This window comes from Polypterus senegalus, chromosome 6 (genome assembly GCF_016835505.1).
Source record: "Polypterus senegalus isolate Bchr_013 chromosome 6, ASM1683550v1, whole genome shotgun sequence".
Taxonomy (NCBI): domain Eukaryota; kingdom Metazoa; phylum Chordata; class Cladistia; order Polypteriformes; family Polypteridae; genus Polypterus; species Polypterus senegalus.
Window position 1 is genome coordinate 132,506,227 of NC_053159.1, and position 12,228 is coordinate 132,518,454.

The 12,228-nt window shown below is 36.1% G+C and overlaps 1 protein-coding gene across 1 annotated transcript in view; it reads right to left on the reverse strand.

Annotated features, from left to right (window-relative positions):
- Positions 1 to 12,228, reverse strand: part of wdr81 (WD repeat domain 81) — a 46,578-nt gene that overhangs the window by 18,592 nt on the left and 15,758 nt on the right. Inside the window, exons 4-6 of the mRNA XM_039757220.1 lie at positions 10,090 to 10,197; positions 1,713 to 1,903; positions 191 to 372 (exon numbers count right to left, since the gene is read on the reverse strand). Coding sequence (XP_039613154.1) covers positions 191 to 372; positions 1,713 to 1,903; positions 10,090 to 10,197 — 481 coding nt within the window. The remainder of the gene's footprint in view (positions 1 to 190; positions 373 to 1,712; positions 1,904 to 10,089; positions 10,198 to 12,228) is intronic.

Below are 12,228 nucleotides of genomic sequence, written 5' to 3' on the forward strand. Positions count from 1 at the left end.
GAAGTTACTACAGAGGCAAACCAATTCACTTTCCCCAAAGCACAAATGCAAGTTTAGATTCAGATGTAAAAAGGCCAATCACATAACAATGATTTGCTTTTACCAGTGACACCTTAAATTTGGGGACAAACAAAGGAAGTAAAGCAGTATTATATTACACAAATACTAGATAGCAATGGTCCTATCTTACCCCATTTTGGGAGACGTCAAGAGGTCCAACAAGGGTAAGAGTATGTCTTGGGTAATTTTCATGAGCATGTCCATAAGAGTGGTGTCAGAGAGGTAGACAATGACCTTCTGTGTCAGAACAACAGCTCCTATAAGGCCAGCCTCTTTTCGACTATTTAGGCGACATGAGGAAGGGGGTGACACCTAAATGAGAAATACAAACATGAAACATGAGTGAAGTATTACTCCAAATAGCTTAGAGTTTCTTGTAAATGCTGATTTATAGAAGTAGGGTAAACACAGAATATTTTACATTAGCTTCTATTACATTACCAAACATTTAACATGGCTATAATTAGACTTCTGTAAATGATCATTCTAAACCACTAACCAAAAAAATCAATTACTAAGAAGACTCTTCAGGTCCTTGTCTGACAGTAGTTTGGCAAATAATTAAAGAAATCCATCAACATTTTAACTTGAACAGTGCTCAGTGGCTCTAAATCTCTGTCTCTTGAGGCAACACTTCATACTAATTCAACACGTAGCTTTGGTGTATTGTGTATAATGAAGTAATAAAAAGAACTTCATCCCTCTTTATACTCAAATGGGACATGATTATAACAGAATATTAGTCACTGTCATTAAAGATAATTCAAAAGAAGCAGAATAAATTACAGGAGAGGTCTGTTAAATATATACATTTATCCACTTTCTGACACTTATCCAGCTCCAGGTTGTAGGGCTTATCCTGCCACCTCCTCCAGGGATTTACAAAGGTATTCAGAAGCCAACTGGGAGATATATTCTTTACAACGTGTACTGGGTCTGCCCCGAGGTCTTCCTCTTGGACATGCCTGAAACACTTCCCCAGGGCGACGTCCAGGGGGCATCCTAATCAGATGCCTGAGCAATTCAACTGCCTCCTTTCAAAGCAGTGGAGCAATGGCTCTGCTTTGAGCTCCTCCTAAATGTCTATACTCCTCACCTTCTTAGTACGGCTGAGCCCAAACTCCTTGTGAAGTAAGCTTATTTCTGCAATCTAGTCTTTTCAGTCACTACCCAATGCCCTCAGGGGAGGACAGGAATGTAGATCGACTGGTAAACTGAGATCTTTCGCTTTTTGGCACAGCCATCTCTTCACCATGACTGACCTGTATAATATTCACATAACTGCCAATGTCACCCCAATCTGCCTGTCAATCTCCTACTCCCTTCTTCCCTCACTCATGAACAAGAAGATACTTAAACTCCTCAGCCTGAGGAAGCACCTCATCCCTAACCTGGAGAGGACACTTCACCCTTAATAATCACAGACAGCACATTTGAACCATGTGCTTACATTAATAGCATTACCTACAAACCATAATCTTAACATAGTCTTAAAAACTAAGTGATTGAAGTTTTCTATTTATGGGCTTCTCTTTTGCTCATAGCTTATAATGGCTTTGAATATTTACTGTGCAGCTCTCTTTAAAAAAGTAAAAAATTAGTGCTGGCTGGTGTGGAGGTTAATAAATTCCCTTACAGCATAATATACATACTAAATAGCTGATGTATGGCAGGTACTGGTAAGTAAGAACTGGTTCTCCATAAAGGTGAGCGATGTACATCAAACATTCTAGGACAGGTGTAGCGGTCTGGTCCCCCACAACAGCTCGCTTCTCATAAATGTTACCAGTATGTCCCAGATTGCCCTCTTCCAATACAGCCAGAAACTGATGCTTATGGGGCCCTGTTGGAGAAACATTGAAAAATTGTGTTATTTTCTGATTTTACTTTGTTTAATTTTATTATGTTTTGTATTTTTTTCTAAAGCAAATCAAATGCCTCAGAATAAATGGTTTTAACGCAAGAAAAAAAGATATCATCAAAAATAAGCATAAAGATAGTCCTATTGGAATATTAATCAAAAAATAAAAAAATGCAAAGAATTCAAGTTACAGGAATACCTGCAAGTGCAAGTAGTATGATGCAACAAGACAACCAAAATATTTCCAATTTATAGTATTAGTTCATTAAAAAAAGCAGTAAAGAATATTTGAGAAGCCTGGGGAAGAACTGAAAACAAGCTGTGCATTTAAAGGGGTTACTGTATTTCAAATGTGTCTAATGCATTTCAGACATTAGATCAGGGGTCTCCACCTCCAGTCCTGGAGCGCTACTGAGACTGCATGTTTTCATTCTAATCCTTTCCTTAATTAATGACCAGTTTTTGTGGTTAATTAAATTTTTGTCTTAATTTTAATTTACTTGCTATTTATGACTTTTTTTAATTAGAAGCTAAACAATACTGAGATACAAAATGAGTCAATAAATGACCAACAACCTATGTCCATCAAACACAAATTGAAAATAAGGAAAGGTGACGGTCTCAGTGATGTTGATCTACTCAGGTCCACAAAATATTTTAAGAATGCTCTTACAGAGGAAAAAATCAGTTTTGGAAATGTCTGCTATAGCAGAATGAGAGCAGCAACAAGCCATGGAATTAAATAACAGGTTTAATTAACCACAAGAACTGTTTTCTAATTATGAAACTGGTTGGAGTTTGCGGCTACAACTTAACTGGTTATGTGATGGCCCATTTCACACCTCACTTCTGTCTGAGTGCCATTTAAGGAAAAAATAAAGGAATTCAGAGGACTGAATCTTAAAAAATAAAGTCAATTACAAATTAAGAGAAAATAAGTTAATTAGAAGCAAAAAGTGGTAACTAATTATGAAAAGGGTTAGAATGAAAACCTGCAGCCACAGTAGCACTCCAGGACTGGAATTGGAGACCCCTGCATTTGATACATTGAAAACCAAAAACAAAAACGTTGAGCCTGATAGGATGTTGGCAGTAGTGTGCTAAAGACATTATTTAAAAATAATAATAAAATAAAGAAGTGCATTGTAGCAATTACTTTAGACGCATAAATTACCTAAAAGCTAAACATTAAATGTAACCTCAGTCCCTAAGAACAGAGAAAAAGTGGATCCCAGAAAACAAGGACAAACAATACCTTTATCAGTCATAGAAACAACAATCAAAACTAAATATTGAGTAGTTCTATAAAAATATACTAAAATGTAATCAGAACAGGCTAATGAAAAGACGATATTCTGTGCAATACACTGTATCTTTGACCAAAAAACTGGAGTAATAAATGAAACAAACTTAATTTACATTGGTTTTCAGAAAAACACTAGATATGATTCCACACCAAACATTAATAAGCAACTAGGACTGCACAGACTGACAGAAAATGTGAGACTGCTGTAGCCAGTTTTAGGAGAAAGGGAAAACATGCATAAAACTTAGAAATGCCTAAAGCCAAACCATGTAAAACTATACAATTCAGACCAAAGTAATAACTGAACAGCAATCTTTCAGATTTAACTAGGTTGGAAAACCATGGATCCATGGCAGGATACACACAAACATACTTTTCAAAAAGATTCTGATGCAGTCAACTTGAGTTTGTCAGGTGTGTGAGGTCATGTGATCCAATTCTGCTTTTCATTGACCAATCAACTCCATGTTTATGGCTTGGCAAGCATAGACATAGAATTACTAGATGCCGCATGACCAGCAGCATCATAAGTCAACGTTGCCGCCATATTGTGAGTGGCATTGCTGTGGAGTGAAGTAATGGATAAAGATGCCTCACGCATGTGCTGCTTGGGATTGTACAAACTGCTGTACGCTCTAAACCAGATCCCGGGGGATTACATTTTATAGGTAAGGCTGAATAATTGTTTTGGCTATATTTGGCCATTAGAAAATCCCGTTTTATAAACTTAGTACTCAAGTTCACCTTATCTTACAATAAAATTAAACAACATTAGTAAAATTAAAACAAGAGAATGATAAATCAAAAAGCAATACAGTCGACCCTTGATATACGACCGGCCTGACATGCGAACAACTTGGTTTACGACCAAAATTTTTGTTTTGAATTATGACCAACGTCTTGCGTTACGACCCGAACGCGGTCATGTGTATCCACTTGTACGATTGTAAACAAAGAGCCAACAGCATTCGTAAGCGTCAGTTGGAGCCCAGATACATGTGTTTGTGGACGCAATTTCAGTCAGTGCAGTGATTTATATAATTTATTTTGATAATTGCTAAGGAAGGAAGAGAAGGTAATGAAGGTAAAGAAAGTGATCACAATCTAAACGAAGAAGGAAATTGTGTAGAAATATGAGAGTGGCGTTCGTTGCTTTTTATAATTTTTTGGTTAGTACATTAGAAAAATTATTGGTGTTTTTGGTATATTATGCACTATTATACAACCCTTTTTTTATTATGAAAAGCTTAGGTAAGAGTTGCTGTGGGAGGTTCGGAACGCATTATGGGTATTTCCATTATTTCTTATGGGAAAAACAGTCTTGACTTACAACCAACTTAAGTTACAACCAGCCCTCGTGAACGAATTGAGTTCGTAAGTCAAGGGTCCACTGTAATTGGCAAACAAACAAAGATAACTGGCAGTAACAGTGCAAAATTCACAATTAGTATGCCAGTTTGAAAAGATAAGTTCTGAGGGCAGTTTTAAAATGCGTTATTGAATCGAGCTGACGTATATGAGAGGGATGAGAATTCCTGAGTTGAGGAGCACCATGAGAGACACTCGAGCTCCCATAACACTGAGTCTGATGTGTGGTAAAGAAAGTAGAGCTGCAGATGAGGATCTGAGTAGTGAGAGGGAGTGTAAGTCTGTAGGAGATCAGTGAGGTTGTGGAGAGCTTTAAATGTTCAGAACAGTATTTTGTATTGTATTCTGTAGTTAACAGGGAGCCAGTGAAGTTGAAAGAGAATCGGTGTAATATGTTCAGTGGATTTATAACAGGTTATTATCCTGGCAGCAGAAGAAGTTGTAAGCGATGGATACGTTTTTGTGGGATACCAGAATTTTTAACAGTGTCAAATCACACAGGTACCATGAGTCTTGCCAGGACATCTCACATGAAAATGTTTATTTATCAAATGGTATTTGTCTATTTAATAACCTTGTAAAATTGCATAGTATATGCATAGCTCTGATAGTATATCAATTAAAAAGAAAAAGTAGAGACTATGTTGTTAAGTGTGAGGAAACAGCCAAACTCTGAATATCATAACACGCAAGAAGATCACCTGCCCTAACAAACACAAAGATACAGAGTTTTACACACCATTACAGGACAGCTTAATCCCATTCCTAATGTATTTAATGTAATACATCAGATATATATTACTAAAAATCATTTTAATTTTTATTGTAATATATTCAAATGTTTTCACAACACACATTTACTCACCAATTTCGATATATGCATGGTGGCAATCACATTTATTGAGTATATCACAAACTGGCATTGTACCTGCACTTTGGCAAAATGCAAAGCTCTACAGCTACTTTTGAAAACTACTCATTGCAGCCTAGCTCCAAGGCCGGATTAAAATCCCCACAGGGTATCAAAAGCTCAAATGGTAACGCCTTACCTCATCTTACTACCTTCACCAAATACATCCTCAACAGGAATATGCATATAATCACAAATTTTGAATACAAGTTATGTAAATAATAATTCAGGGATGGGGACTAAGCTTGGAAAAAAAAGTCCAAATCTATATCGGGTCAACTTCACCTCGCTTTTTTGTTCATGTGTGTATATCTCAATTAATGTAAGAAACTAATTAATACGTGCAAATCAGCTTTTCTTCTTCTGATATCTAATAAACATCAATTAAAATTGTTAAAAGGCCATGTCATGGCAAAAAAGTGATATGTAACTGCAGTGAAGAGTAAATTGGTAATATCTAGCATATATGGTAATAATTACTTCATAAAATTGTCTTTATCAAATAAGTTTAAGCCATACTTTTATTTTAAAGGAGGAGTTGGATAAGCCAGTTGTTGCTCAGGCAAATGTATAACCCTACTACACAAATTAAAACTTTGGTTAAATGCTGCTTTGGGGTGTGCAATTTATGGTAGGGGTGTTGAAGGCTCTGCATTAATCTAGGTGCAACTTACTGCACAATAGTGCTTTGCTTTAACCCGCACACCCACTAAGTGCACAGCTGTTGCTTTAACACTCTATCTGTAACATCATTAGCATCGATTTAGTTAAACATGTAGAATTTATGAGCTTCCCGAAGGAAGACAAGTTTTAGAAGAATGAGAAATCCCTACCCTTCCATGAGACAGCCTATGAGAGTTGAAAGGCCAGGGAAGGAATGGAGCCCGAGTCATGCCTGAGAGGGTGCTAACGCAATATACCCCCCCACTGGTGCAAGAAGAATGTCAAGGGCCATCAGTTCTGGATAAACCAAGGCTATCAGAGGCATGCTGTTGTCTCTGCCATTCCATTCTAGGTGGCATGCCATGAGAGCTTTACAAAAGTTCTCTTTCTTTTGTTTAATTATATTAACAATATTCATGTTATTAATAAGTTAAGATCTGGCCTCTGGCTTGTTACTATAAAAAATGGATTTATAAACTGAAGAGATGCTGCTGCCATTACAGATTTAGACAGTCTCAATTACCTTTCTAAGATGCCCCAAACTTGAGGGACATCATGGGGTTAGTGTAAAGGATGTCAAAGAGACTCTGAGAAAGGTAAAGATGGATATATTAAATATTCCCATTCTCAGCTGACAGCACTGTAATCACTGCCACATTATGAGCTGTTATACCTTATCAGAGGAGCAGCATGTCTGAGGATGGAAGGGACAAAGATCCAGAGCAAGGACAAAAGTAGGATGGAAAGGATTCAGACCTAGCCAGGCTCCATATAAATGAGAAATGTATCAATTTTACCTAAGTAAGGTTACTATAGTTAACGAAAACTAAAATCAAAACTGTAACTATTATTAAAAAAACATTCTAATAAATTGAAATAAAATAATTAACAAAACCGAAACAAAAAACTAAAACTAAACGAAACTATTGAAGTAGCTGGAAAGACTAACTGAAATAAAGTAATTAACAAAAAATAATTTTAGTTTTCGTTTTTGAATGAATATTCTTGTTGTTAGTTTTTAACCCTTATAACTTTTAACTCTAAAACTGAAAGTCATCCACCACCAGCCGCCCGCACATATTCATCCACAAACGGCTGGTGAAGGAGGACGGGTGTTCACACAGCATTTGCAGTGACTCTCTCTCTCAAAATAGATAGTTGAAATATCATATTATTTTTGTTCTTAACATCAGCCATATAATACATATTGCATCCCAGAGATTTTTCCTGCCTTGCATAGAAAAACCTGCTTGGGTTAGGCTCCAGGTTCCTGCGATCCTGTTCTGGATAAACAGGTTTAGATAATGTATATATTGTTCTTAATCTCAGATGCTGTCTCTGACATTTTGTGCCTGTCCATACTCTTATTACCTGTTCTTGCTCTGTTCATTATGGGTTTATTGTTCTTATGATGGGCTATTCAAGTCACTGCCCCTAACCTTCACACTACATGCTTGATTTTCTTTGTTTCCCTTAATACAGCTAGGTGGGGTCTGCACACTGATTCAAGCCTAACAGCCCTGTTCTTCCTTAGTCCCTGTGATTTTCATGGTCACACCTGTCAGGACACAATAGAATCTCTTTTCTTCATTTTTTTATATCTTTTCAGGCCTGCAGGTGCAAAATTCTGTCTATAAATTGTGCCTGAGATGGAATCAGAGATCAATATGGCTGGCAGAAAAAAAGGCCGTTATTTGAGATTTTTTAATGCAATATTGAAGGCATTCATTATAAGCACATTGTCGTTGGAGCAGGATATGTTGTGTACTGTAGACATTTAGAGTAAAAAACCCACACACCTTAAAATTCACCTAGTTTTCATTACAAATTGGCCCATTCTGGGCAATAAAAGGAAAAAAAAAAAAAGTGCCAACAGTCAGCGCAGATTTGTTCAGCACAAATGACATAGAAATATTTAAAAAATTATAAAATTGTGTAAAATTGTTCATATTCAGCACCTGGTTTTGATTTTGCTTGTTTTTATCAGACAAAAACAAAACCAAATAGTAGTGTGTTATGTAGTGCAGTAAGCTTCCACTAACATTAAACTCTTCTGTTCTGTTCTGTCGTATTGTAATACAAAAACTAAACTCCATAGTAGCTCTTTAACTATAATTACTAAAACTGAAACTAATATATATATATATATATATATATATAAATAAATAAAATAGAAACGTGTTTGTAAAATAAAAACTAAATTAAAACTATAAATACACGATGAAGGAAAACTAAAACTAAACTGAATTTCCAAGTAAAGTCGGAAAAAATATAGAAATAAAAACTAATATAAAAAGGCAAAACTACAATAAGTTGAACAAACTGTCACAACTTAGGGCGAGTCACAGAGAGATCAGTTATTATGGCGTCTTGAGTGTTGTGGATAACCAGCTTAAATATCTTATTCCAGATGCCATTTTAATGCTGGACATGTTTCAACTGATAAAATTAAACAGAATGGAAAAAGCAGGAGTGGGACTGGAAATTTCTGTGAATGATTAATGGCAAAAAGCAGGCACATTATAATTAAAACTAAATGTGTGATCCAAAAAAGGGGAAATATTTAACCACAATAGCAGTCAACTTTGACAGTGACCAGGCTGGTAAGAGAAAACATACTAGGGCTACAGATGGGATTTTGGGCAATGTATGAAGGTCTACGTAGTAAAGAGTCTGAAAGGCAGGGTAATGTCACCCTGGGACCCTGACACAACAAAACACTTTGTGTAATTGTCAGTATTTTGGGTTAACCAGTCTTGCATACCATTTGCAGATACTATTATGTTGAGTATGTGTTTATTCCTAACCTTTTACTAATCTAACTAATCTCTTTGCGATAACCAACTTTAGAACTTTGACAATAACTTAGTCAAGAGATGCCCCGAGATCTATTGCTGTTAATATGATATTTTTGAGCATTGTTATGTTATCCCAACATGCAGGGAAAGCTTGGGGGCTGGTGGCAGGATTAGCACTCCAGCTAATGTGACAAACCTCAGTGGCATCATGCTGTAATCAGCACATACTCCCAATCACCTCCTCTTAATATTGACTCCAAAGCAGACTATCAGTGATAGACATTGTTCTTAACTTGATGTCAAGCACTGTCCTGCATAAAGAGTGTCTTTAATCTATTTAGAAATTACTTTTTTATGTGGGCATCAATAGACCTTATTTTAAGTGTTTCTATAATCTTTATTGATCTGCCTTCTTCCCTTTGAAAATAGCGGAGCGTTTGGTGTCAACACTTCTGTTGCACAAAAACATAAGTGGCACAGATTGCAGAGAACCATGTACAATACCCAGACAACTGTTTTCAGAGCCAGTCTGCTAAGATGAGATACAAAATTCAGAGCAATGCCAAGGGAAACAACACTGAATGCCCTTTATTGTCGGATAGTGGAAATATGTCTACCTCCCTGCAAAACATTGATTAATTCCACTTTAAAACGTGTAATTAAAAACTCATATACTTCATATAGATTGCTAAATGCAGTGAATAACCTAAACCCAAATACTACACCTCCATATTACTAGACAAACAGAGTTGTTAGTATTTTTACAAAACAGTTAAAATGTCCGCCAGTATCCTTTGTTTGAGATGCATAAATTAATCGATTTATTGAATTATTTGAATAAAGCCTATCAGTGCAGGCTCCCAACCTCCTCCTTTTATACAAATCACAAAAAATGCAGCCAAGCACAGTGCCATGAAGAGTGTGTTAATAAAATCAGAACCCAGGCAATGACAGCCTCTGGCTCAGGGACACACAGCATGTGACTGTGCCTTGCTAGCTGGTAGGACAAGATGGAATAATTACTCTTCCAAAATCAACACTGAAGTGTCCTTAAAAACTACAGGTTTCTAAGCGTGATGAGACTTCGGCAAAATAAGCAGTCACTCAATTAAGGAGGTCTTACCCATGTAGCAGGTAGTCAGCAGCCTTAGAAGATTTCTTGCTACATAGCGGGATGTCACTGTGGGACCCAATTTTGCAGAGAGCCACTTCACCATCTTGCAGACTGTATCTGTTAGAAAAAAGGGAAAATGAACAATAATTGTGATAAACAGTCAAAAATGGAAAGCTAAATCAACCCAAAATGAATGAGAGATTTTAATGGTATGTAATCTTTGTCAAGGCCAAAATAGGTGAGTGTATTAAAAAAAGATTAGAGAACCCTTTGGGATTATGTGAACTGTTGCATGAATGACTTCCAAAATGTAATATGCTCTTCATCTAATTCATAACAATAAAAATAGCCTGATTAAGTAAACGGAACACAGAAAATGTTCATTGTCCATCCTTTTTGAACATTTTATTCAAATACTATATATAAGGCCAAAAATAGAACAAGTGTTCAGTTAGATTGTGTACATGTTTAATCTTCTTTACTTGCAATATTCTGAAATATATTCTGGAATTACTGATTAGAAGTGCACAGAAGCATATCGCCCCATTTTTCTTCACAAAATGGTTCCACTTAATATTTCTGGGAAACAATGCTTGAAAAACTAACTTCATATTATGCCACAGTAGTTCAATAGGATTCTGTTTATTACTATTACTCTGACTCTGTCACTCCAAAATGCCACATTTATTCTATTGTTCCATCAATGACTGTAAGCCATCCCGGCCCAAATTCAGCAATGGGGGGGATGAAGAGTAGTTTTTTGCTATTTGTCTATGTGGCAAAAAAAAACCATTAATAGACTGCTTATTGTATACTAATAGTATACATTATAAAATGCAAGAGATGCTAAAAGATCCTCAGCTGTCACCCTAGGGTTCTTTGCTAGCCCCTTGTATAATTTGTTCCTCTAATGACTGCTGCAGGATACATACTGTATTCCAACTGTACTGAAACTGTGGACAGATGGTGGTCAAGGTATTAAGAATTACTTTTTTAAAACTATTTCATGCTTAATAAACGTCCACACCTCTTCTTTTAGATATGGCCATCTTGCACTTTAACAGATCTCATTTGTGAGGAGCAGGAAACCACTAAGTACCCTTTTTCTAGATGTTTAAACACTTTTGCAATCTATATGTGGACTATTTAAAAACATTTTAAAATACAGCAGTGCATAGTTTTGTATTCTTTGTTGTTTGTTTAAGGAGTAATTACAATTTTTTATACTTTTAAAGATCACATCACATTTTAGTACTCATTTTAGGAATCAAAAAAAATCAAAAACGTTAATAGACTTTCTAATAACTGAACATGTAGAAACAGCTATTTACATTTTACCTACTTTAAGAATATTTACACTTAAACTAACAATCGGATTATATGCAAGGGAAAACAATCATAATGACAAAAGGCAGAACTATTAACTAATGAATTTTTAACATGACTTCTCACATGGCAACATTGCTAGAGGTAAACTTCCTGAAGCAGAAATAGGGCAATAATGATTAAGATACTACAATTTAAAAATTAAATGGTATCCAAAATGGAAATACAACATGTTTGTGAAGGCTTACTGGTAGTCTGAACACACACAGTGCTCTGTCATTATTCTAGTTTTAGCCAAGATCAAATGAAGATTGATGCTCCATTTCGGGATTTCACCATTATTGAACAACATGCCATAGTGAGATTTCTTAGGGCAGAGGGACTGAAACTTGCTGAAATTCATCAAAGGACATTGGCATGTGCCAATCAGTAAGCTGTTTGGGAACCCATCTTGCTCAAACTTTACAGTACTCCAAGTCTTCATGCAGTAATGCATGTGTAGATTCATAGCTGATGTCCAAATGTGTAGTAACAGCTGGCAATGTAAACTGCCAGTCTTTTCTGATGAAGGCATTCACCATGTCAGCCTGAGCTTGTGTGTTCAGGTTCACTGGTTACACTTGTTCTTCCCACTTTAAACCTTTCTAACCATTCATAATCGTTTTGTTGAGTCATTCTGTTTCCATTTGCATACAGAGCCAACACCCTTCAGTGAATTTCAATAGGTTTCACTCCTTCTGCCCAAAGAAATCCCATGTTGATCAACAATGACGCAATCCCACATCGGAAAATCCATGTTCATTTGATCTTGACTTCAGCTAG